A 23831-nucleotide genomic window follows, 5' to 3' on the forward strand; every position below is an offset into this window, starting at 1 on the left:
CTGTGAATGCCCTGTGATCTGCAAACACAGATTCAACACTTGCATGCTGAGCTTTGCACAGTATGTGTAAGTGTTATGTCCCTCCACTACCTGTGGTGGCTCTGTTTCCTTTTCTAATGTTTGGCTGCTCTGTAGTATGTTTTCATTTGTTATTGTGTGCAGGTGTGATCTGTAACGAGTGGGCGGAGAGACACCCTTTAAAATCTCAGGCACTCCATGCAGAGAGCGGAGATTTGTGTTCTGGCAACCACGCCTGTGATTGATCTTCCTGCATTGTTTTTATTCTGTTGTAGTTAATCTCCCATTTTCTGTTTTGTTGGTAATTTACTTAGCCTGGCAAGCCAGACCTACATCAAGATGTTGGGTCTGGCAACTCACCATAGACACGGCTCAATCCGAGGAGCGGGATAAACGGCTGTCTTTCAAATTCCCTCTGCACGCAATAGGACAGCGCTTCAACCAACCAGAGCGTTTTCCCAACAGCGGAGCTAGTTGATAGATTCAACTTTTGCCATATCTTGCCGGCAAAACTACAAACACATCTTCCTTTTTTTAAGAATGACTTAAGTGCCGTTCTATGCTCTTTTCTCAAAGAAAAACCTAACTCCAAGTCCTCCAGAGTCGCGGACAAAGCCGATTCGAAAGATGTTCGCCAGCAGCAGCCGTCATTCTTTGTTTTCAAGTGGCAGGTAACCGTCGCAACTCTGTCGTCATTATGTTAAGCCCGCCCCGCCTACTCTATACACGACGTGATTGGCCTGACCCAATTTAGGTTTTTGCAGCTCGAAAGTCAATGGAGAGTTGCTAGACTGCCCTGGCTGCAAAATACATTTTGCTGCCGCTAGGGTGCGTCTAGATTTCTAGGCTATAATTTACTCAATTGTTTAATAAACCCCCTAGACAAACGAGTCCAACTGACTTTGCGGTCATTTTATGTTGTGGCCAGTGTGCCTGATCATAACAGTAAGAATGTCTTTTTACAGTGGTTTTTACAGGGGGAAAAAAACAGCAAAACAGTTGTGCCAAAATTCTGAAAACAAATGCAACACAATCTACAAACAAATAATGACCCTCATGTGCAGACAAATCACTTTGCATTCATTCAAATTCTGGTTGTCAAGTACAAGTCACTGATTTCTATTTGTGAATCATAAAGAGTTTGTTTGCGGATTTTAAATTATCTGTAGATCGCATTTTATATTTGTATGTCATGAAAAGTCTGTTTGTGGATTTTTTATCTATTTGTAGATCTTGTTTTACATTTGCGGATCATGAGGAGTTTGTTTGCAGATTTGGAATCTATTTACAGATTGTGTTTTACATTTGCAGATTATGAGGAGTTTGTTTGCAAATTTATTTGTAGATCTTGTTTTGTGTTTACAAATTGTAATATGCATTTTTGACTCATAGTCTCTTCGTTTTCAATGATTATGGCATTATTTTGTCACAACAGCGAAACAATAGTGTCAGAATTCTGAAAACAAATGTGACACAATCTACAAACAGAACATGATCTTCACCTGCAAACAAGTCACTTTACATTCATTCAAATTCTGGTTTTCAAGTACAAGTCACTGATTTCTATTTGTGAATCAGGATGTGTTTATTTGTGGATTTTTAATCTTTTTGTAGATCATGCTTTATATTTGTGGATCACAAAGCGTTTGTTTCCGGATTTTTAATCTATTTGTAGATTGTGTTTTGTGTTTACAAGTTGTAATATCTATTTGTGACTTTTAGTCTGTCCATTTTCAATGGTTTTGGCATTGATTTATCCCCATACTAAGCTTTTCAAAGCTTCAAATCAATTAAACCAATTTCTTTGAAAAATGATTCACTGTTTTGAAGCGTTACCCTTACAAAAAAGAAGTTTATTTAAGTGTTCTATTATAATTCTTCTTTTAAACTAAAAATAAGAAAGTATACTTTCAGTCTACATTTTATATACTTCTCAGAAATATACTTTATGTACTTCTCAGAAATATACTTAAAATTACACTTAAGTGTACTTAACTAGCGCTGCACGATTAATCGCAATAAAACCGCACGCGATTTGGCAAAGGCTGCGATTATTTTATGCGCAGCTTGTCAGTGGAGTGCGGCTGATTGGTAGTAAATACTGCCCCGCCGCAGAAGTACAATAACGGCGCATCATTCCAGGAAATCCCTATCGCTGTAGCTGAATAAACAGAAGATTGAAACGCTTTGATTAAACATGACTTATAAATACACGACTGCCTTATTCTGTGTAAGAAGGCACATCATCTCACAGAAGGAGGAGCTCAACTGTCGTTATGAAGTGAGTTTGGAGTAAATGCATGTTATTAAATGTTGCATGTTATTAAAAAAGAGGCTCATAAATGCTTATCATGTTTTGGAAAGATGTTAGACGCGTGTTGTTTTTTCAAATGCACGTTATAAGTGACTCAAACTCACAGTGCTTTCAGATGGAGCAACGTTTACAGAGCCGTACATCAATGACAAACTGCGCATAAAAAATAATCGCAGCCTTTGCGATTTTAAAATCGCGATAAGCCATCTCGATTTAAGTGCGATTACATGTAAATTGCGATTAATCGTGCAGCCCTATACTTGACTTATACTGAGAGAAAAGTCCAAGTATATTTGGCCTGTACATGTACTAAATCTTTTGATCAAAATATACTTAAAAGTATAATTAATTATTCAAAGTATACTGGCCTTGTAGTTGTGTTAACTCTTTTGATCGAGTAGCCTATTAAATATACCTTTTTTACATTGTTTTTCATATACAGTCTTATGAAACTTACATTGTTTGAAAATATTTATTCGAATATTGAAGTAAAACAGATATGTTTCTCTGTGTATCTGAATTTTTGTGTAGGCTAGTCTACTGGTAGTGTACATAGGAATTTATTTTAATTTTACTTTACTCTTTCCCCACCATTGACTGAATATTCCAGCTATCCATGTTTTCACTGTTATATGGTGGGGGCGCTATGACACATCTTCTAGTACAGAATCTCCGGATCAAAACACAGGAGAAGAAGCTGAAACAAGATTGCTCACACAAATGTAAAATAACGTGATTATCAAACATTAAACAGCATGTAAATCAAATCTGCTTAATGTTACCAAATGAAATGTCGAACCCATGAAGAGAAAATGACTGTGAAGCTGTGGGGGTGTTGGACTCGATCTCCTCCATCTGTGTTTTGATCATCGTTCTGAATCTGATCAAGGCGTAGTCTTTGACAAAAATGTGATTTTCTCAACTTTTTTGTTTAAAATGTTGCCTTTCTTTATGAAACTTACCGACATTTAAGTATTGATTAAAAAAGGATGCATGAAGCTAATAAAATGTTTTCCAAATTAAAGTACAGTTAAAAGTATTTTTCCAAGTATAAAACATAATATCTACATTTGAACATAGTAGTATACTGCAAGTGCAAAAATAATATATGAATAGTAAACTATAAGTATAATGTTATTGTGGGGAACCGAGCGTCACCCCAAGTATTGGGATGTGTAGGCTCACTGGCTTGCGATGGTGGAGGTGGAAAAGACGGCTACCAGATCTCAATTGTTCCAAAAAATAAAATAAAGTTTATTTATATTTTAACTCAGAATTCAAGAAAACAAAATAATCAAAAATAAATCGGAATAGCACAATGCTTTTAGCTTCCAACAATAGCAAACACTTTGTACATAGCCTCACAGCAAGCTAGTACTCACCCTCACTCTCCCGAATGCAGAATGAGGCCCTCTTAAATAGGCCAAAGCATTAAGCCAAATTGGACCATACCAACATTCAGGGTATTATCTTTAGCCTAAGGCCATAAATAAGCTATAAGCTAAGTAGAAAATAAACATTACATGAAAACAAAATATTATTATCATATCACTAACATTTTATACAACATTTACACCACCTATTCACACCCCACATATACATACAACACATTATTACAAACAGACACCCCTGTGAACAATGCTCTGCACCCTCTGCCCTGTGACCGAGATAAATACCGCCCCTACAGCGGCGCGCGCATCCGCATAGGAGCAGTCGAATCGGACCGGGATGCAGGAAATGCGTGAGTCACAATATGTATGAATTAACTAGGATTTTTAGACAGAAACAGGGAGTAAATGAGACATGAACTAGTGGGTACCGCACTACATGTCATGAAGGTGGTAAAGTAGGAAGTAATAAGCAGTGACAAATTAGTTTTGAGTGTTGTGAATGAAATCGCGGACTAACCGTTCTACAAACAAATGCACGCGAATGCGTTAATGGCGCATAGCCCCGCGCCAGCCTTCTCTTTAAACACAACCCCCCCTGTGTTCACTAGCCATCCATACCCCTTCACAAAATAACACAATTAGCCTAAGCATGGCATCATGTTTATAAAGGAGCGTGCAGGTGTATGTGTGTGCGTGTTCAAATGTCCAGAGTCTCTCCCGCTCTCGCGTGTAACGTCATTCACAGTCAATGCGAGAGTGCGTAACAGTGAGAAGTGAGGTTCACTTTCTCACAGTTATGTTCACTTAAAGAAAACTTACAAGTATACTTGCAGTATAAACTACTAAACTAGTAGTTTACTGAGAGTACACTTCAGTGTGTACGTTCATAAACTAAAAAATGAACTACTTGTATTAAAATAGTAAACTACAAGTATACTTATAAGTTCACTTGTAGTACAGATGCTTTACAAATGACAAACCTAGTTGTGTAATTAAAGTTTACTACTGTTGCACTTATAGTACACATTCCCCCGGTTTCACAGACAAGGCTTAAGCTAGTCCCAGACTAAAATGCCCATTTGAGCTGTTTTAACTGAAAGCAACTTGCACTGACATACCTTAAAATATGTCAATGTCATTGTTTTGTCTCAAGATGCACACCAGTAATGTTTTTGTCTAAGGCACATTTATAAAAGCTACTTAAATGTCCTAATTGAACAAAGGCCTAATCCTAGCTTAATCTAAGCCCTGTCTGTGAAACCAGGCCTTATAGTTTTATATACTAAAAGTGGGCCAATTTAGTCCCAAGCAGTATTGAAATAGTACACTTACAAGTTTACCACAAGTATACATTGATATTAGTATACTTACTACATAAAGTATACTTAAAAATATACTTGAACATTACTTAAGTATACTTAATAAAATTAACTTGAAGTATACTTCTTTTTCGTAAGGGTAGTCTAAGCGTGCAAGCGTGTAGTTTCGAAACGACACATGCTGGCCAAAAACTGCATAAAAACACCTTCTACAAACCCATTACAATTGTTTTATTGAAAGTAAAATCTATCAAATGCAATTAACTAATCATCTAATATGATTAAATATCAAGTGTCTGTATAATATGTGCTCTTTTATAAATTTTCAGTGCTTGTTTTGTTTATTTTATGGATGGCTCAGCTAAACAGGCCAATAAGAAACCATTAACTACTACTATTCCTTTTAATTATACTAATGTCTAATTAAAACATATACAAATGTATAAAACTGATCAGAGATCAGGTTAAAGGGTCATGAAACTCCCCTCTTTCAGCTCAAGTCTAGCTCACAATCTTTTTGAAAAATGCAACTTCAATGGGCGTGGATGGCTGTGAGAAGAAGGGAGGGGAGTGCGTGTGGTGTGGCACGGCAGGGGAGGGGGGGGAACTGTCATCGCCAGTGGCCCATGCATATCGACTGTCACTAAAAATCAGTGGTAAAACGTGAGGAAATGCTGGATTTTTTTTTTAGCTGGCAAAGTTAAAGTCTAATGAAATACACTGACACCTTATTTTTGTCCTTTCAAAAGTAACTGAATGCACTGCTACATATATTGGCCTATAGTATTTAAAACATATTAATGTACATGTATAATTATAATGTCATTATAAAATATATATTTGTTTATATACACACTATAAATGCATATATTTGAAAATAATTAATTTCCCGCTTAAAAAAAAACAAACAAAAAAAAACGTTCCGTACATGGCCTAGATCTACGCGCCCCCTGAACCCCCATAATTAAGATGGACAGTGACATAAAAATTTGCACAAATTAAACGTACTTTCCGTACAATTGAGGTATTATCGAAATATCTACATTTTAATAACGAGTGCTTATTTAACAAAAGGCAAGTAAAACGGTCAGTGTTACATTTTAGACACACACACACAACTCTGAGGGGATAGGGGATAGAAAAGTCCTCGGGACTTGGTACCGCATCACTCGCAAGACGCAATCTGCATTGGTGAACAAGACCGAAGTCCACCATTCTCCAGTTATCGAAGCTCTCTCGAGAAAAATGCCTGCGTCCATGGTTGATGCGCCAACCAAGCGCCCGCAGCCAGAGTCTAGCTCTGGCAGCATCGAGGGGAAAGATGCACTGGAACTTCTCTCATCTACTATGCGATATCACAGTTTGACATGTCTGTCATTGGAAACATCCACGTGGTGTCATGAATAATTAAGAGAAAGTGTCTTCTCATTGGATAAGAAAACGTCTCGGGTTACATCTGTAACCCTTGTTCCCTGAGAAGGGAACAAGACACTGCATCGTTAAAAACAACTCTTTGGGGACGCTCCCTGAGCGTATGAATATGAATGAAACTATTCCAATCCTGATTGGTGTTGCGTCATGATGTAACATGTGACGGCATACCCGGAAGTATAAATAGACACCGGCACACACACGCGTTAGCCTCGTGATGAAGCAAGCCGCTCCCAGGCATGAAAGGGTGTGGCAAGGCGACGCAGTGTCTCGTTCCCTTCTCCCCTTTCGAGGGAACTTGCACAGCGTCGTTAAAAATGACTCTTTTGGGAACGAATACCCACTATGCCACGCATCAAAATGCCTGCCCCTGTGTGAAACTGATCAGGCACAAGCTAGGGCGAGAGCACCTGTGCACTGGGCATATTAGGGAGGTGCAGACTATAAAATCTGATAAAAGTGTGTGGGGTAGCCCAACCGGCTGCCTCACAGATCTCCTGGAGGGGCACCCCCAAGTAGAGGGCCCTAGAGGAGGCCATGCCTCTAGTGGAATGAGCCCTTATGGCCAAAGGTGAAGGCAGACTGTGCACCTGTTAAGCCGAGACAATAGCCTGTACAATCCAGTTACTGATTGTTTGCTTGGATGCAGAGAGCCCCTTCTTAGATGACCCAAAACACACTAAAAGTTGGTCCGACCTCCTCCAAGAAGAGGACCTCTCAAGGTAAATACTCAGTGCTCTGACAGGACAAAGCACGTGGAGTCTCTCTTCTTCTGCCGACACATGTGGTGGAGGATGAAATGCATGCAGGACAATAGACCTTGCCATGTTGGAAGGCACCTCGGTTGCTCGGATGCAAGATGGCCTTAACTCCTCCCGGGGCAAACTCCAAGCAAGCTGGCAAAACTGCCAGGGCTTGGAGATCTCCCACCCTCTTAAGTGAGGTAATGGCTAAGAGAAATGCCATCTTAAACGTCAAGTCCTTAGGTGAAGCCGACTGAAGTGGTTCGAAGGGGGCCAGGGATAACCCTTCAAGAACCACCACCAGATCCCAGGCAGGAACTCTTGTCCTGGTTGTCGGTCTCATCCTCCATGTACCACAGAGAAAACGTATGACCAGCTGGTTCCTCCCCAGCGGCCCATCATTTAGTGGTGCATGGAAAGCCGCAATGTCAGCCACGTACACCTTAATGGTGGAAGGGGTGAGACCAGCAGAGAAACGATCTTGAAGGAATTCCAGAACTGAAGCCACTGGGCAGTTAACTGGGTCTAACTCATGTTCTCTACACCAAGTGGTAAACACATTCCACTTTAGTTAGTTTAGTTAGTTTAGCTTTATTATCCCCCATGGGGCAATTTAGTTTACAGCCAGCAGTCACATACAACGTACCATCAACACAAAACAAAGATCACATAATAAAATAATACATTAAATATACTCATTCATTTAAAAGACTAATCGCTCTGGGGATCATGGACTTTTTGAACCTGTTGGTGTTACCCCGTGGAACATTATAACGACGCCCGGAAGGAAGCAGTAAAAACTCTTGGCACAAGGGGTGAGAAGGGTCAGCAATGATAGCCTTAGCCTTCCTCACACATCTGACCCTGTACACCTCGCTAAGGTCATTTAAGGCAATTCCAGCAATTTTACTACACACTTTGACGACATCATTAAGACGGTTCTTTTGCTTCTCCAAGAGGGAACCGTACCAACAGATAAATGAGAAAGTAAGAATTGATTCAATAAAACAAAAATAAAACATTTTCATAAAGGTAGTGTCCAGGTTAAAATTTCTAAGTTTCCGATAAAAGTACATACGTTGATGAGCCTTCTTGCAGACAGCATCTACCTGGGACTCAAAGCGCAACTTATTGTCAATGACCGTCCCCAGGTATTTGTAGTTCTCTACCTGATCCACAGCCTGGCTGTTGATAAGAGCAGGTGGAAGAGACACAGGTGACCTGCCAAAATTGATGTACATTTCTTTAGTTTTGTTTACATTTATGTTTAGAAAGGCAGTTTCACACCACTCAACAAAATCTGATAAAACAGGACCATGCCACAGTCTTTCTGACTTAGAAATGAAACGATGACAGAGTAATCTGCAAACTTAATAACATGATGACCTGGATAGCTGCCCTGACTCGCTGAGGCCGCTCTGTTAGGAAGTCCATCAGCCAACTGATCAAGCCTGGATCAATGTTGAAGTTTTGTTTCAGTTTATCAGCTAAAACATGAGGCTGAATACAGTTAAATGCGGAAGAAAAATCAACAAAAAGCAAACGGACCAGAGAACCTGCCCCTTCGAGATGTTTAAAAAACAGATTTAAAAGTGTTCCCGTGGCATCATCCACACCTCGACCTGGTCTATAAGCAAACTGTAAAGGATCCAGTCTGTCCTGCACGGAGTCCATTATGGCAGTCTTCACCAGAGACTGCCATACAGTCTTTAGGCCATACAATCTCCTCGTGGAAGGAGCTCTGGAGCTAAGTATGGTCTCGACTAGTGATGCGCGGGTCGGCTTTTTTTCCAACCCGCGGGTCCCGCTTTTATGAAATTATTTGGCCCGCCCCAGCCCGCCCCGCACCACTGTATCTATTTTTACAACCCGCCCCGCCCCGCACCCGCGATCATTAAATAGACATACTAGGCATTGTAATGTAAATGAAAACAGCCTTTATTTCAGCCTGAAAGTGCTTGGAAACATCGCCATGTAAACTGGCAATAACAGACGATTCTGAATATGAACCATAAATCAGGTCATATTAATAAGATAATGATTTAAACATTTTCAATATTTACAATGCAGTGTTTGTATTCATCTAATTCATCATTCACCTTTTTTTCTTTTAATTATGTAAAATCCCGACCTCAATTTCTCCCGCACCTCATCTTCCATCTTCACTTTTATTTCTCCGTCTTTGTTGTTGTGGCTGGCGGGGGGAGCTGCTTGGCGCGAGCTGCTTTGCGTGAGCTGTGTCACGTGACGCCAAAGGTTTGGGGAAATCACGCAAGTTGCATTGCTACGGCCTTATCAAAGAACCTACTAAAATATGATTAGATTGATATTCCCAAATATTTAATATAGGCTGGACATTGCATGCAACATTAATGGATTTTTATTTTATTTTGTTTTTAATGACCCGCCCCAACCCGCCCCGCAAATAAAGGGACAATTTCTTTACCCGCCCCAACCCGACCCGCGGGCTACCCGCGGGGCCCGCGGGTTATGAGACGACCCGCGCATCACTAGTCTCGACCACTCCAGCTGAAAGGCCAGCATCTAGGTGCAGTGTTTGAAATTGCTTTACAGTGATGGCCTGGCATGATGGCTGAGCGCCAAATTCGAACGGCACCCTCTTCGTTAAAAGCTAACGTATGGAAAATTGGCAATTTCATTGTTACCTATTTAGTATTTTTTGTATGAGAGCTGCTTTCTGTATTGTTTAGTTTTCACATCAATATACTGTAAACCGATCTGTTATACGTATGTTATACTGCCCTGCAATATGTGCAATGCCAGTCACAAAAAGTTACATTTTGACTGTGCTCTCTGCAGATGTTCATTCACTTTTTTTGTATAAGCTGTTTTTGATTGTGGTATACAGCAAACATTTCAAGTCATAACTATTTATTATTTAGTTGTGTATAAGAGCGGCTTTGTATGTTACTAATTATTCAGAATATGCATAAGTCCACAAGTATTATATGAGAGCTGCTGGTACATAATTCTATATTTTTGAACGAAAACTGTTTGTGATTTTGCTACAGCAAAATGTTTTTTGTCTGAAGGATTATATTGCTCATTGGAAATAACAAGAGGATGTTGGTTAGAAGTCTATTATTAAATGCTAGAGATTCAGAATATGCCTGAAGTTTGTATTAATTTACTACAAGTATGCTGCTAGTACAGGCACATTTATTTTCATGTTGGTTCTTTGCAATGTTGGGACATATGCTGGCAAATGTAACCTTACAGTTGACTTGCCAAATCACTTCCATTTGTTTTATTAATAAAATTAATATAGGAAGATTGGAAGTAAGTTCGTTATGGATCATCATAAATACTTTGCTTTAAAAGTACCAAGTCCAAAAAAATAAAAATCATTAATAATCGATAATCGTTACCCTCTGAATCGTAATCGAATCGAATCGTGAGGTGCCTAGAGATTCCCACCCCTAGGCCATAGTGTGCAGACATGAACCAGCCCGACCTGCTGCCATATATGCCCTGCCCACCAATGCAGAGGTATCTCTGCATGGTTTGCTGGGCAGCGTCGGGGCTTTTAGGGATGATGCTGCTTCAGGAGAGAGGTAGCTGGCAAGAGCCTCCTCCATCTGCGGCATCTTCCCATACCCCAACTCTCTCGGCACCTACCACATGGCTATAATCCACAGCAGAAGGATAGGAGACACGAGATGAGTGGGGTTTTTCCCATGATTTCGAGATTTCTTTGTGTAAATCAGGGAAAAATGGTAAGCCCCGGCACTGAGGTTGTGAGCGGTGCTGCAGGAAGCACTCATCTAATTTGCTTTTACTTTGCGCTTCCTGTTGAGTGTGGCCACTGCACGCGTCACAACCTCAACGAGCTCCTCATAAGCGGGAACGTGAACTGGCGAGTCTAATTCACGTTCGTCCGCCTCGATGCTGAGTACATCCACTTCCTCGGAAGCAGACAACTCAAGCATTGGACCCTCGTCACAGGCAGAAGAAGCTGCAGCGCTGGCTTCTGCACCATGAACAGGGGCTTCAGAACTTTCAGATGAAGAATGAGAAGGTGCCGCAGCAGTCTCATTCTCGTCTGCAAGGTTCCTTTGCGAACCCCACGATCCACGAACCGCAGGGAACGCGAGCCTGGTCATCCTCATCAAAGACAGCCAGGCGGGAGCGCAGCACTCTGATAGAAAGTGACTCGTAATGACCGCAAGCAGCTCCCTCGAGAGCTGTCCGGGCGTGCTGCACTCCCAAACAGTCCACACATAACTGATGTGTGTCCCCACCCGTGATATATCTAGGGCAGGGGTGTACACATTTCTTGAACTGCTCACTCGACATAATAAATGATCAGATATGTGACAAACAACACCAAATATAACAGACAGAACAGAGAGCGCTTGCTGAGGAGCGAAAGCTAACGCGTTTGTGTGCCGGTGTCTATTTATACTTACGGGTATGCCGCCACATGTTACGTCATGACGCAACACCAATCAGGATTGGAATAGTTTCATTCATACTTCAGAGGCGCGAGCTCAGGGAGCGTCCCCAAAGAGACGTTTTTAACGATGCAGTGCGAGTTCCCTCGAAAGGGAACTCAGAGTCAAGAATAATTATGAGACACCAATGAGTCATCAAAGTACTACAGTGCTCTGCCACGTCACAGCCTGTTTAAAAAGATTTTAAACTCGGAAGACGGAAATAGCAGAAAAAACTAAAATGTTACCATTTTCACCCTACTATTAAATCTAACAGATGCTAACATTGTCTTCAATGATGTTCAAAACACATACCTCTGTTAAAATCTTAGAAAATTTGGTTTAAGGTTTCATGACCCTTGAAACTCACAGGCACTTGGGTTCACAGAGATCATCACCCCCCCCCCCTACAGTAACTGAAATAATTATTGACCCATGATCCAACTGTCTGTCTTAACCAAATATTTAAAGCTTGATATCATGTTTTAATTGTGTTTTTTTAATTTGATGTTTAATTTTATTACTTTAAATTGTTGTGGCTCTGTGTGACTCTGAGGAAAAAACTGCTCTGACTCAAACAAGGGAGGAAATATTATCATCTGCTAACATTACAACTAAAAGTAAAGTAATATTATAAGTAAATGAGCAATACTCACGTCAGTGTGTTGAGTTGACAGTGTTTATCCTGCAGTAGAGCAGCGATCTGATTCACTCCTGTGTCTCCTAGTTTATGTCCACTCAGATTCAGCTCTTTCTGGAGAAACGGGTTTTTACCCACAACTCTATTCACATACTGACAGGCTTCCTTTGCAGCAGGACTCAAAAACCTGCAGAAGAGTCAATTCAGTTCTCAACTAAATGTCTGTTGCATTACAAAAATGATTGATACAATAATTTTTTTTTTTTTTACATTTAAAAACGCAAATAAATATATATTTAAAAGAAACTAGAGCGACACTCAGTCCTAAAGCAAACCCATAAGAACAGAAACGTCTCACAGATCAGAAGGGCAAAAGCTCAGTAGATCATGGTTTTCAGTATGAATACAGAGTGTGAAATTAAGATCTTTCTGGCTTTTAAGCAGGAGGAGTGAGAAACATCAGCACAGAGAAAACTGGCTTGTGAAGCTGCATAATTGTGAACATCTGGAGACTCATAGACCTGCTGTAGAGAGATGCAGTGAATCTGGGCTTGATGGAAAACAATTGTGTTCAGAAAACTATTTCACTAAAAGGTTATCTAGAATTTTGATGAGAAGTGTGCACAAAAAATAAAATTGTGCATTTCAATTATCAAGGTATACTCCAGAATACTGTAGCAGCCCATATATTGACCCATAATGTCTATTTGACCTTTAGCTCGTATCACAACTAGGGATGCCCCGATACCACTTTTTGCAGAACGAGTCCGATACCGATACTTTCATTTTTGGTACTCGCCAATACCGATACCGTAACCGATCCCTGAATTTTCACTGCATTTGCCATTTTTAAATGTATTAGTAGATAAACCAAAAGAATATAAATCATATTAGTTGTCTTAATTTGTTCATCAAATATATATTTCTTTCAGTTATTTTCATGCTTAATTAAGCCTGCTAAAATGCATTGTATGAGCTTCTGTTACTGTCACTGTTCATTCTATTGCTCTATCATATTTTATCTTTCATTTAATAGCCACAGCACATATTTAGAGCAGCTTCAGCAGGGCTCAGTGCTGAGGATTGGGTCAGCGGTTCAAATGTTTGTCAAAACCAGTGAAATATAAATTATTTAATCCAATTTTGATACTACAACAAAAACTACCAGCCTAATTAATGTGAATTTAAACAAGTAAGCAGTCAGTAACGAAATAAGAACAATCGAATTACAAATAGGACAAATAAATACAATAGAACAAAGAAAGACTACAAATGAAATAAACAGTGTTTTTAGAGTTTTTCAGGTAGATCTAACAGGTACAGAAATTTGAATAAAGTAATCAAATGTGAAAAAAGCATATTCATTACTGTATAAATTATATATAGATGGATATTTTTGTAAAGTTGTAAAGGGTAGCCTATTTAGTCAAGAGCAGTGAGTAATTTCTTTGTCCTTTGTTTGATTAACATTAAAACACAGAAGCAGGATTATTAGACTGCTGCCCCTTTAAGACCGAACGCACAGACCGCATTTGAACATGCTACGTTCATTTGAGATATAACCGACTTTGTTTACTATAGGATACTCGCCCAGATGGGCGTTTTTACATAATTTTGTGTGAATTCGTCCGTACAAGCGCAAGACGTGAAAGACAATTTAATTCAGTAAATTTTTTCATACAATTTAATTCAGACGCTGGTTTGCGGGGCGCGCACTTTGGATGTTTGCGTTCATGGAACTTCTTGACCTGCACACATCCTGTAATAATGTAGGGAACCACTCGTTATACATAAATCAGGTAACAGTTCATGTTTTACTTTACTTACATATGCGATTTAGTTTTCATCCAAATAACATGTGCTGAGTGAACGATCAGCAATCAAGAGCATTCAACAGAAGTGCGCTCGCTCGCTCTCTCTCTCTCTCTCGTCAGTTAACGTTAATAATAAGCTACATGCCTCGTTTTATTTTCTTTGCCATTGACATCCGACTGAACAAACTTTCCACTGATGTCTGTTTAAAGGGATGTGCTCGACCAGCTCGCGCGTCTATGCCTCAGTTCACCTCGACAAAGCACTCGCTGCAGCCAGTTTCGTTTCGCAAAATGTACAAGGTATCGGTGCGTGGTATCGGCAAATTTTTATGAGTACGAGTACGAGTATATGAGGACAGTATCGGCCCGATCCCCGATGCCAGTATCGGTATCGGGCCATCCCTAATCACAACTAAACTGTGTTGACGTTTATCATCATGACAGAACCTGCAGCATCTGATCTGATCTTGATCATTTTGATGCAACAAATTGTCAAGCTAATTGTATAGCTAAAATAATATATTAGTTATGAATATTTAGCCTCCATATAAGTAATTTAGTTAATTATTTGATCCCGTCTCACCTCAGTGTCTTCAGTTGACAGTCTGGATCCTGTAGTAAATCATTGAGCTCCTTCACTCCTGATTGTCCAGGATCATTTCCTGTGAGATCCAGCTCTATCAGGTGTGAAGGGTTTGATCTCAGAGCTGAAGCCAGAGCTTTATAACCTTCTTCTGTTACACTGCAGTTAGAGAGTCTAGAACAGAGAGGAAAACATTCAGCTGATTAATCAGTTAAACCCTGAACAATATAAATCCTTAAACTTGAATTTTATTTTGTTCTTTACAGAAATGCATTGAAAGTTAGTTGCAAAAACTGACAACTGAATATGGAGGCAAATAAAAGGCACAGAAATCTTTAATATGTTAGACATCAACATCACTTTCGAGATTACAATTATTTAAAACTGTGTAAGCCCGTTTATCGGTCCAAATGGGGGTTTCCGCCAGAACGGGTGAAGGTCTCTCTGTGTTACTGTCTTTCCGCGTGGCAAAGTAATTTAATTCCATTTAAGCTTTTATCTGATTCCATTTTATATCTGACTCCATTTTATCACGACCTCGAATTTAAGTTAGATTGCCAATTGGTTATTGGTCAATAATATAATAGTTTAGCAATACATTTGATTGTTCTTTTTAACTCTTTACTTATATTTTACCCATTCATATTAGGAAGCTATGTCACTCAGAGGTCCTCACGCCTTGTTTAACGTGGGTCTCACGATCACAATCTCGCCAGCTTCGGTCACTAAACAGAAGTAACTGCTATATACCTGAGATTGGTCGCATTAACGCTTACACAATCAAAGATACTTTGGTATAGCCCCCGTGATTGCATACACTTGAAATTAAAGTAACGTTTACTTCAGTAGAGGTATGGCCACTACTACACATATAAGTCAACCAACTTTACTTGTCTTATAATAGCTTTGGATTGGCCATGCCGTGGTTTCCCACGTACACTTATCTAAAATAACATTAAATTAAAACAGAGGTAAGACACACCCAGATTTAGGCTGGTCAAGCAGCACTTTTGCTGCCCTAAACGGAAATTCACTTCTTGTCTTTGCAAAACACGCACACTTGAATTAGCGCCAAAATATTAGTCGTCACTAATCTGACGCAAAACTTGCGGTAACATACGAATCCTTTTAACTTGGGAAAACAATTTCAGAGTCAGTCGTAATAAAATCAAATGTAACAATTTATTATGTCAGGTAAATGTATCATGCCAATTACATAATCAGTTCAAATATAAAAAAATGCAAAACCCCAAATGCTCTGGAATGAAGAAAGAAGATGCGTACCTGACATTATAAAATACATGATGCGGAGTGCCTGCATACACTCTGCATCACAGGCAAATTTGAGTTACAAATCACCACAAGCCTTCTTCAGCATCTCCCTAAATACTCAGACCAAGGCAGAAACCTCTTTTCAAATGTAAACATCCTTATATAAAACTTTATCGACTAAAATAACTAGCTTCCGGCCTTTATTAACCCCCCAGAGCCGGTGGAGCACTTATTTTACAAGAAAGGATATTTCCCAATGACTCTCAGGATCTGTAGCTCTTATTCTGATAGTTAATGTTAGATCTTTCCTTTTCTTGGAACAAAATTAATGCTTAATGTCACTTCAATATTACTTGATGAAAAAACACAACAACAATAAAATAGCACAATGACAGGACTGATATGGTATACCCACGTTGTAACAAATAAATAAAAGATCTTTGAATTTTTCACAAAAGATCTATTGCGCTTTTGCCTCCGGCATCGTCCTGTCAGTCATCGCACCTCACTCTAGTCATGTGACTCCTGTGGCTCAACTTACCTCAGTATCTCCAATTTACACTTTATATTCTTCAGTCCAGTGCAGATCAGCTTCACTCCTGAATCTTGCAGATTATTATTGTTCATGTTCAGCTCTTTCAGATTGGTATCTGATCCAAGAACTGCAGCCAGAGCTGAACAGCTTTTGTCTGTTAAGTTACAATCATTTAACCTACAATAAGTCACAACGCAGAATTAGATGGAACACATACAATACATGTTCTATATACAAATATTAAATACATTTTACATGTATTTTTTACATGAACAGCATATACAGCAAAGAGGCCAAGTTAAACTAACATTCATCTTCTAAAAAATACTATTTCCTGTACATTAGTGGGGGGGGGGGGGGGTTTCCTAGATAAAATGATTTAAAAAAAATTTTGTATTTTTTTTCTATTTATGTCACCTGATGGAGTTTAGGTTCTTGCCACTGTTGCCTCTGTCTTGCTTAGTTGGGGACACTTAATATTCAACAATTTTATTGACTTGACTGCACCGACACTATTTTATGAGACAGTTCACACTTTTATGGCAAGTTAAAGGCCTTTCTCTATAATTCTAAAAATGCTTCCATTCACATGTACATGTCTTTTTGACATAAAATCTTTAATGATTTAAGTAAAGCTAAGATTACTTAAACCTAAGAAATTTTATTTGTTTTTAATATTTCAAGATTAAGGTCAACCGATGGCTGATGCCGATATCTTAGAGCAGGGTATATTCAGGAATGATGAAGTTAAAATGAATACTTTTTAAGACCCCTTCCATACATTTTAAGACCTCATCGCCACTTCAAGTTTTAACCCTTACATTGGTGACACCTTACATTTCCTATATATTGATTGTAAGATAGCACAACTAAACAGTCTTAGTTTGTGATAACTCCTTATCAATGCAACATAATTCAGAAGGGTGGAAAGGAAGCACAAGATAATTTCTTGAGAACAAATTTATTTGTAAAATAAACTTGTATAACTGTCTGCAAAACATAGCTATTTTGTGGAACACTTCTCATGACAAACACCTGACTGGTCAGACAGTTTACCTGTGATTACGGAGTGCTTGATTTGATGCACCAGAGCAAGTCCTTCAAACACAGAGTGTCAGTACTAGGGGTGTGCACGAATATTACATCTTTAATTATTATTTGAAAAATAAAATACTATTAGAATTTTACTACATTGCTTTGCTGGCCGTAAATGCTGTGAATCCATGATAAATCCGAGCACTAACTCACAGTTATAATTAAATGCACTGGGTGGCTCTGTGGAGCGTGTTGATTGTATTTGTTCACATAATGTCGTCATCTGCCTCGCGAAGTTTGGACTTACTTAGATGAAAATGATCTTAATAAATTATATTACAAAATGGATCAAATTAATTAATTATACTGAATTATCATATCACCACCAAAACGAGAAATGACATGAAATCCAAACAGCAGTCGAATGAGGAAAGACAGCTGTCCATCACTGCATTCATGACTGCAGGTAAGCGCTGTACCCCGAGTGAGCTGAGATGACAACTTAACTGATAACAAAATTATTTTGAGACATAGACTATGCTTCCTTTAAGTTTCGTTAAGGGAGACAGGTTTAATAACAGAAAACGCAAACTGCCATTAGAAACTTCGCTTAGCACACCGTTATCTGTGTCCCTGCTACGTCTGTCAGAGCCAAGGTTATAATCGTTAACGAAAACGAACGAAAAAACGAAAACTAGGTGGGAAAAAACATTGTCGTTAACTGAAATAAAAATAAAAACGAGGCATTACAAAAAAACGATAACTAACTAAAACTGTAATGTGTGTTTGGCAAAACTAACTAAAATAAAATAAAATTATAGAGTAAATGTCCTTAGTTTTCGTCTTTGTCAATGTCTTTCATAAAACACGCAGCGTATTCGTTCAGCGGCATTTCCTTTCCCCATGCGTCTCTCACATGCGCGCGCGCGCACACACACACAGCCCCTCCCCTCCGTGCACACCGCGTCTCCATGAGAACGAGTGTTCGTTCGACGTTGGAAGCATGTTCGCGAAAGGTTGGTATCTCTATCTCGTGAATACCTTTAACGTTACACAATCACACATTAAAAAGTGGTATTAAAATATTTTAAATTCTGAATATAATTTTGTCAGTGTGTTGATGTCGACCCGAGAAGCGATTGCGCCTTCTTTAGAAAGTTAACTAGTCGCAAGTTTGAGGTAAAATGCACTTTTTGGTTGTGGTTGTCGATGTCAAAACACTAAGTTATATAAGCTGCGATTCAGATATTAAATAATGTTATGTCTTTTTTTTACTTTTACACTGAATGCTTGCTGCTTCAATCCAGATGAGTAGGCTACTGACTCACTGTATAGGGTAAATTTAGTAGGGTGTACAAATTGTACAGCTGTGGTATTTGTATAGGGTGTGCATTCTGTATAGAAGATGTGTAGATTTTTGGTACAGCGTGTGGATTTTGTAAGAGGTAAGTTAAAGGCATTTCAATGGGGTGTGAATTTCTTTCTAATATTGTATGATGTTTTTGTTGAGTTATTATTACACAATACTTTTTCTGACCTTTTTGAATCTTGCCCCTGACAAATAACCCAAATGACAAAAAAAGACTAAAACTAACACTAAAACTAATAAAAACTAAACTAAAACTAAGCATTTTCAAAAAAATAAAAACTAAACTAAACTAGCAAACCCACTTTAAAAACTAATTAAAACTAAACTGAATTCGAAAACAAAAAGTCAAAACGAAATAAAAATAAAAACTAATGAAAAATGCAAAACTATAATAACCCTGGTCAGAGCAGTGCATTTTCTCACTCGAATATGTGGATTTCTTCTTTTTTTTTCTCAATGTGAAACAATAAACACGATAACCAAACACAAAAACCATATGTACGATAAGGCAAGGCAAGGCAAGTTTATTTATATAGCACATTTCATACACAATGGCAATTCAAAGTGCTTTACATAGAAGAAATTAAAATAATTAAAACAAATATGAATAATTAAAACAGTTTAGAAAAATAAAATAAAAAATAAAAACAGTACAGTACAAACAGTCGGACGAACAGCGGCACAGTGCTCATTCAGTAAATGCATAGCTAAACAAATGTGTTTTGAGTCTGGATTTGAATGTGACTACTGTAGGAGCACATCTGATCTCTTCTGGAAGCTGGTTCCAGCTGCGGCTGTGTTGAGGGTAAATGTGGCTGAGTCGTCGTGAGCAGATGTAAACACTCAGGAGAAGTTGGATGAGTTTGAACAGATGGGATCTTTTTATTTAATAATAATAATAATAAATTTAATTTGTAAAGCACTTTATATTTAAGAAAATCTCAAAGTGCTACATGATAAAAAAAAATAAAAATAAAAAACAGAAAAAGGGGAGTTCAATCAAAAGCTCTCTTAAAAAGGTGGGTTTTAAGGCCTCGTTTAAAAGCATCCAAAGTCTGTGGTGTCCTCAGGTAGTCAGGGAGAGCATTCCACAGACTAGGGGCAGCTGAGCAGAAAGCCCGATCTCCCATTGTACGAAGCTTGGTCCTGGGAGGTTTTAGGAGATACGCAGAGGCAGATCGGAGGGCACGTGTTGAGGTCTGTGGAGTAAGGAGTTCTTTGAGGTAGGGGGGGGGCTTCACCATGGATGCACTGGTAGGTAAGTAGAGAGACCTTGTACTCAATCCTGAGTGAGACAGGAAGCCAGTGAAGTGATTTGAGGATGGGGGTGATGTGGTCATATTTGCGTACCCTCAGCAGGATCCTAGCGGCGCTGTTCTGGATGTTCTGTAGCTTCTGAAGGCTTTTTTCAGAGATCCCGGTAAGGAGCGCATTACAGTAATCCAGCCTGGAGGAGATAAAGACGTGGACAAGCTTTTCAGCATCTGCAGAGGTGAGTATGGAACGAAGTTTGGCAATGTTCCTGAGGTGGAAGAAGGAGGTCTTGCAGAGATGTTTAATGTGAGGCTCAAATGTCAGATGGGAGTCCATTTTAACACCCAGGTTTGTGGCTGATGTTAAAAGTGGAATATTTTGGCCAGAGAAGGTAATGCTAGTAATGTCAGATGACCGAACCTGGTGTGGAGTGCCAACTAAGATGGCTTCAGTCTTCATGCTGTTTAGCTGCAGAAAGTTTTGTTTCATCCACGCCTCTACCTCCTCCAGGCAGGTGGTCAGAGTGGATGATATCAAGGCGGAAGAGGAAGTTGGGCTTGTCCTGATGTAAAGTTGAGTGTCATCAGCATAGCAATGGAATGAAATTCCGTGTCGGCTGATGACGTGGCCAAGGGGGAGCATGTAAAGAATGAACAGGGTGGGGCTGAGCACTGAACCTTGAGGGACACCACAGGTGACATTGTGTGACAGAGATTTAGTATTTCCCAAGGCGACATGCTCAGTTCTCCCAGTTAGGTAAGATGAGAACCACTCAAGGGCAGAATCAGAGACACCGATAACAGAATTTAGCCGGTGGAGGAGGATGTTGTGGTCCACAGTGTCAAATGCTGCAGTCAAGTCCAGTAGGATGAGAAGAGATGGAGAGCCAGAGTCAGCAGTCATCAGCAGGTCATTTGTGACCCTGACCAGGGCTGTTTCTGTGCTGTGGCCAGGGCGGAAACCAGACTGAAACTTTTCGAATAGGTTGTTTTGTTTTAGATGGTCCTGGAGCTGCGCGGCAACTACTTTTTCCATCACCTTAGAGAGAAATGGAAGGTTGGATATAGGCCTGTAGTTGGCGAAGACTTCAGGGTCTAGGGTGGGTTTTTTGAGAACTGGCCTGATGACAGCGGTTTTCAGTGTTGATGGGACAAAGCCAGCCCGGAGGGAGTGGTTAATGACCTTTGTGATCAGGGGACTTATGGCATGGGAGTTGGATTTTACCAGAGCTGTGGGGAAGGGGTCCAGGGCACAGGTGGATGGTTTCATCTTTTTAATAATGTCCTCAACCTCTCGCTGTGAGATGGCCAAAAAACAACAGAGATGTTGGGAAATCTCGGGCTGTGGTTCAGTAGTCGGGGCAGGCAGTGTGGAGAAACTAGATAGCAGGGAGCGAATGGTGTCTACTTTTTTTCTGAAAAAAGTAATGAAATTGTTACACCTCTCCTCTGTTGCTTCTGAATGAAAATGAGTTTGCGGTTTGAGGATGCCATGTATGGTAGAGAAAAGTTGCTTGGAGTTTCCAGGGCTGTTGTTGATAATGTTGGAAAAGAACAGTGAACGTGCATTTCTCAAGGACCTTGCATAGGACCTCTGATGTTCTCTGTAGGCCTGCTTATGAACATTGAGTTCAGAGGTCTTGAGACGACGCTCAAGGACACGCCCAGCTGTTTTCATTTGCCGGAGTTCATTTGTGTACCAGGGGGCTGAGCGTAAGAAGCTTACAGTTTTAGTTTTGACAGGGGCATGGAGATCCAGGAGACTGCTTAGAGATTTGTTGTAGAAGTCAGCTGACTCAGTGGCTGAAGAGAAGTCGGCAGAGGAGAGATGTTGGAGGTCGATGGTCAAGGTGTCCAGGCTGATCTTTCTCAGGTCCCTATAACAGATTTGACGCCTGACTTTGTTGTGTGGGGACAGTATTGACAGCTCCATTGAGACGGCCTTATGGTCAGATACACCCAAATCATACACCAGAAGGTTGCTAATAGGGGCGGAGTTCGAAATGACCAGATCCAGTATGTGCCCCCTGGAGTGTGTGGGGACATCGACATGTTGTTGGAGGTTGAGGCAATCTAGTACTTGCAGAAACTCAGCTGTAAAGTGGCAGGAGGGGTTGTCTACATGAATATTAATATCCCCAAGTATAGTAATGTTGGTAGAGGTGGTGCAGAGTGTTGTGAGAAGGTCACGTATCTCTGGGATGAAAGCTGAGTTTGGTTTGGGGGGCCGGTAGATCAGAAGTATTGCCATGGGGAAGGGAGGTTGACATTTAAATGCAAGGCATTCAAATGAGGAAAATGTAGGCAGGGGGAGGGGGGATAGCTCCAAGTTTTGTTGGTATATGACAGCTAGGCCGCCACCCCGACCAGTGCTGCGTGCTCTCTCCAGGTAGCTGTAACCGGGGGGGCAGGCTTCATTTAGCGCTGAGTAAACCCCTGGCTGGTGCCATGTTTCTGTCAGACACATTAAGTCTAATCCCTTTTCCATGATGTGGTCTTGTATGAAAGCTGCTTTATTTGTAAGAGATTGTGTATTGAAAAGTTCTATTTTGAGTGTTGATGCTGTAGTGGATCTTTGTAGAGGCCGTAGTACACCAGGATCCACTCCACGTTTTCTGTCCAACTTAATGTGGAGAGATCTCGCGATGTTTTCCGTGCTGCTCAGCTGAGCGTTCTGAGAGCTCGCGATGTTTCCAGTGTTGTTAGCACCGAGAGCGGCACTGCTCTGATGACGCGGTAGACGTGCACCAGTGGTCCAGAAGGAGGGAATGTTTGAAGCAGAATTGCCAGGCTGGTGGTAAACAAACTTTCGACGGGAACTTCTGTGGATGTATCGCGGACGGCGCTGAAGTCCAAGTTCTTTGATTTACCCCAATTAAGGCCAAAGAAAGGCAATACAAATTTACAAGAAAAAAAAAAAAAAAAAAAAAATACTGTTTAGTAAATAAAGTAAATTGACATGAGAGTCAAAAACAAAAAAAAAATCACAATTTTGCAGCTGCTTAGAAATTGACCTTTGCACAAGCCACTATACATAGAGCATCGACAGACTTATGTCCTCTCATCTCACACTCCCCCAGAGAGAATAAAGCTACTAGTCTTTATAGGACTGAAGCCACCCCTGAAATTGGCACATACCAACACAATATTACAATGCAGGGGTGGCTCAGGTGAATAGACCATAAATGCTTCAAAACAGCCGTAATGCTACATCTTTAAAACTAGAAAATTACAAAATATTATTTATATGGTTCCAGCTAACATCTGGCAAAGCCACAAGTCATATTAACAGCCAAAAAATTAATAACTCAAACTCCGGGTCACTTCCAATTGACCCGGAAGTCATAGCGTCATTTAAACCCCACAATTGCGGCAAAAATTCCTTTACACAAACAAACCGGAGACGCCAGTAAGACACAAAGATGGTATGTCAAAGCTATGTTCCTTTTAAACTAAATAAACAGATACATAATTAACGAAAACATATGTTGCGTGGTTATTGAAACTGGTTATGATTGTGAAATAAATGGCATGGTTTTAAACAGTAAGATATGTATTGATAGTAGTAGCTATAGCATATAAATCACCGTAGTATTAGATATTAAAAGTGTGCACACGAAAGCTACGGGATTACTGTGGGGGTTTTGATAAAAGGCTAGG

General features: G+C 39.9%; 1 protein-coding gene across 4 annotated transcripts in view; it reads right to left on the bottom strand.

The window, feature by feature from the left end:
• LOC311087281 (uncharacterized protein) overlaps positions 1-23831 on the bottom strand; it is a 180046-nt gene that overhangs the window by 131765 nt on the left and 24450 nt on the right. For all 4 annotated transcript variants that reach the window (XM_084120580.1, XM_084120578.1, XM_084120579.1 and 1 more), the window contains exons 7-9: positions 16521-16691; positions 14708-14881; positions 12327-12497 (exon numbers count right to left, since the gene is read on the bottom strand). In XM_084120580.1, coding sequence (XP_083976706.1) covers positions 12327-12497; positions 14708-14881; positions 16521-16691 — 516 coding nt within the window. The remainder of the gene's footprint in view (positions 1-12326; positions 12498-14707; positions 14882-16520; positions 16692-23831) is intronic.

The sequence above is a fragment of the Abramis brama genome (genome assembly GCF_963993115.1).
Source record: "Abramis brama genome assembly, chromosome: 7".
Lineage (NCBI taxonomy): Eukaryota > Metazoa > Chordata > Actinopteri > Cypriniformes > Leuciscidae > Abramis > Abramis brama.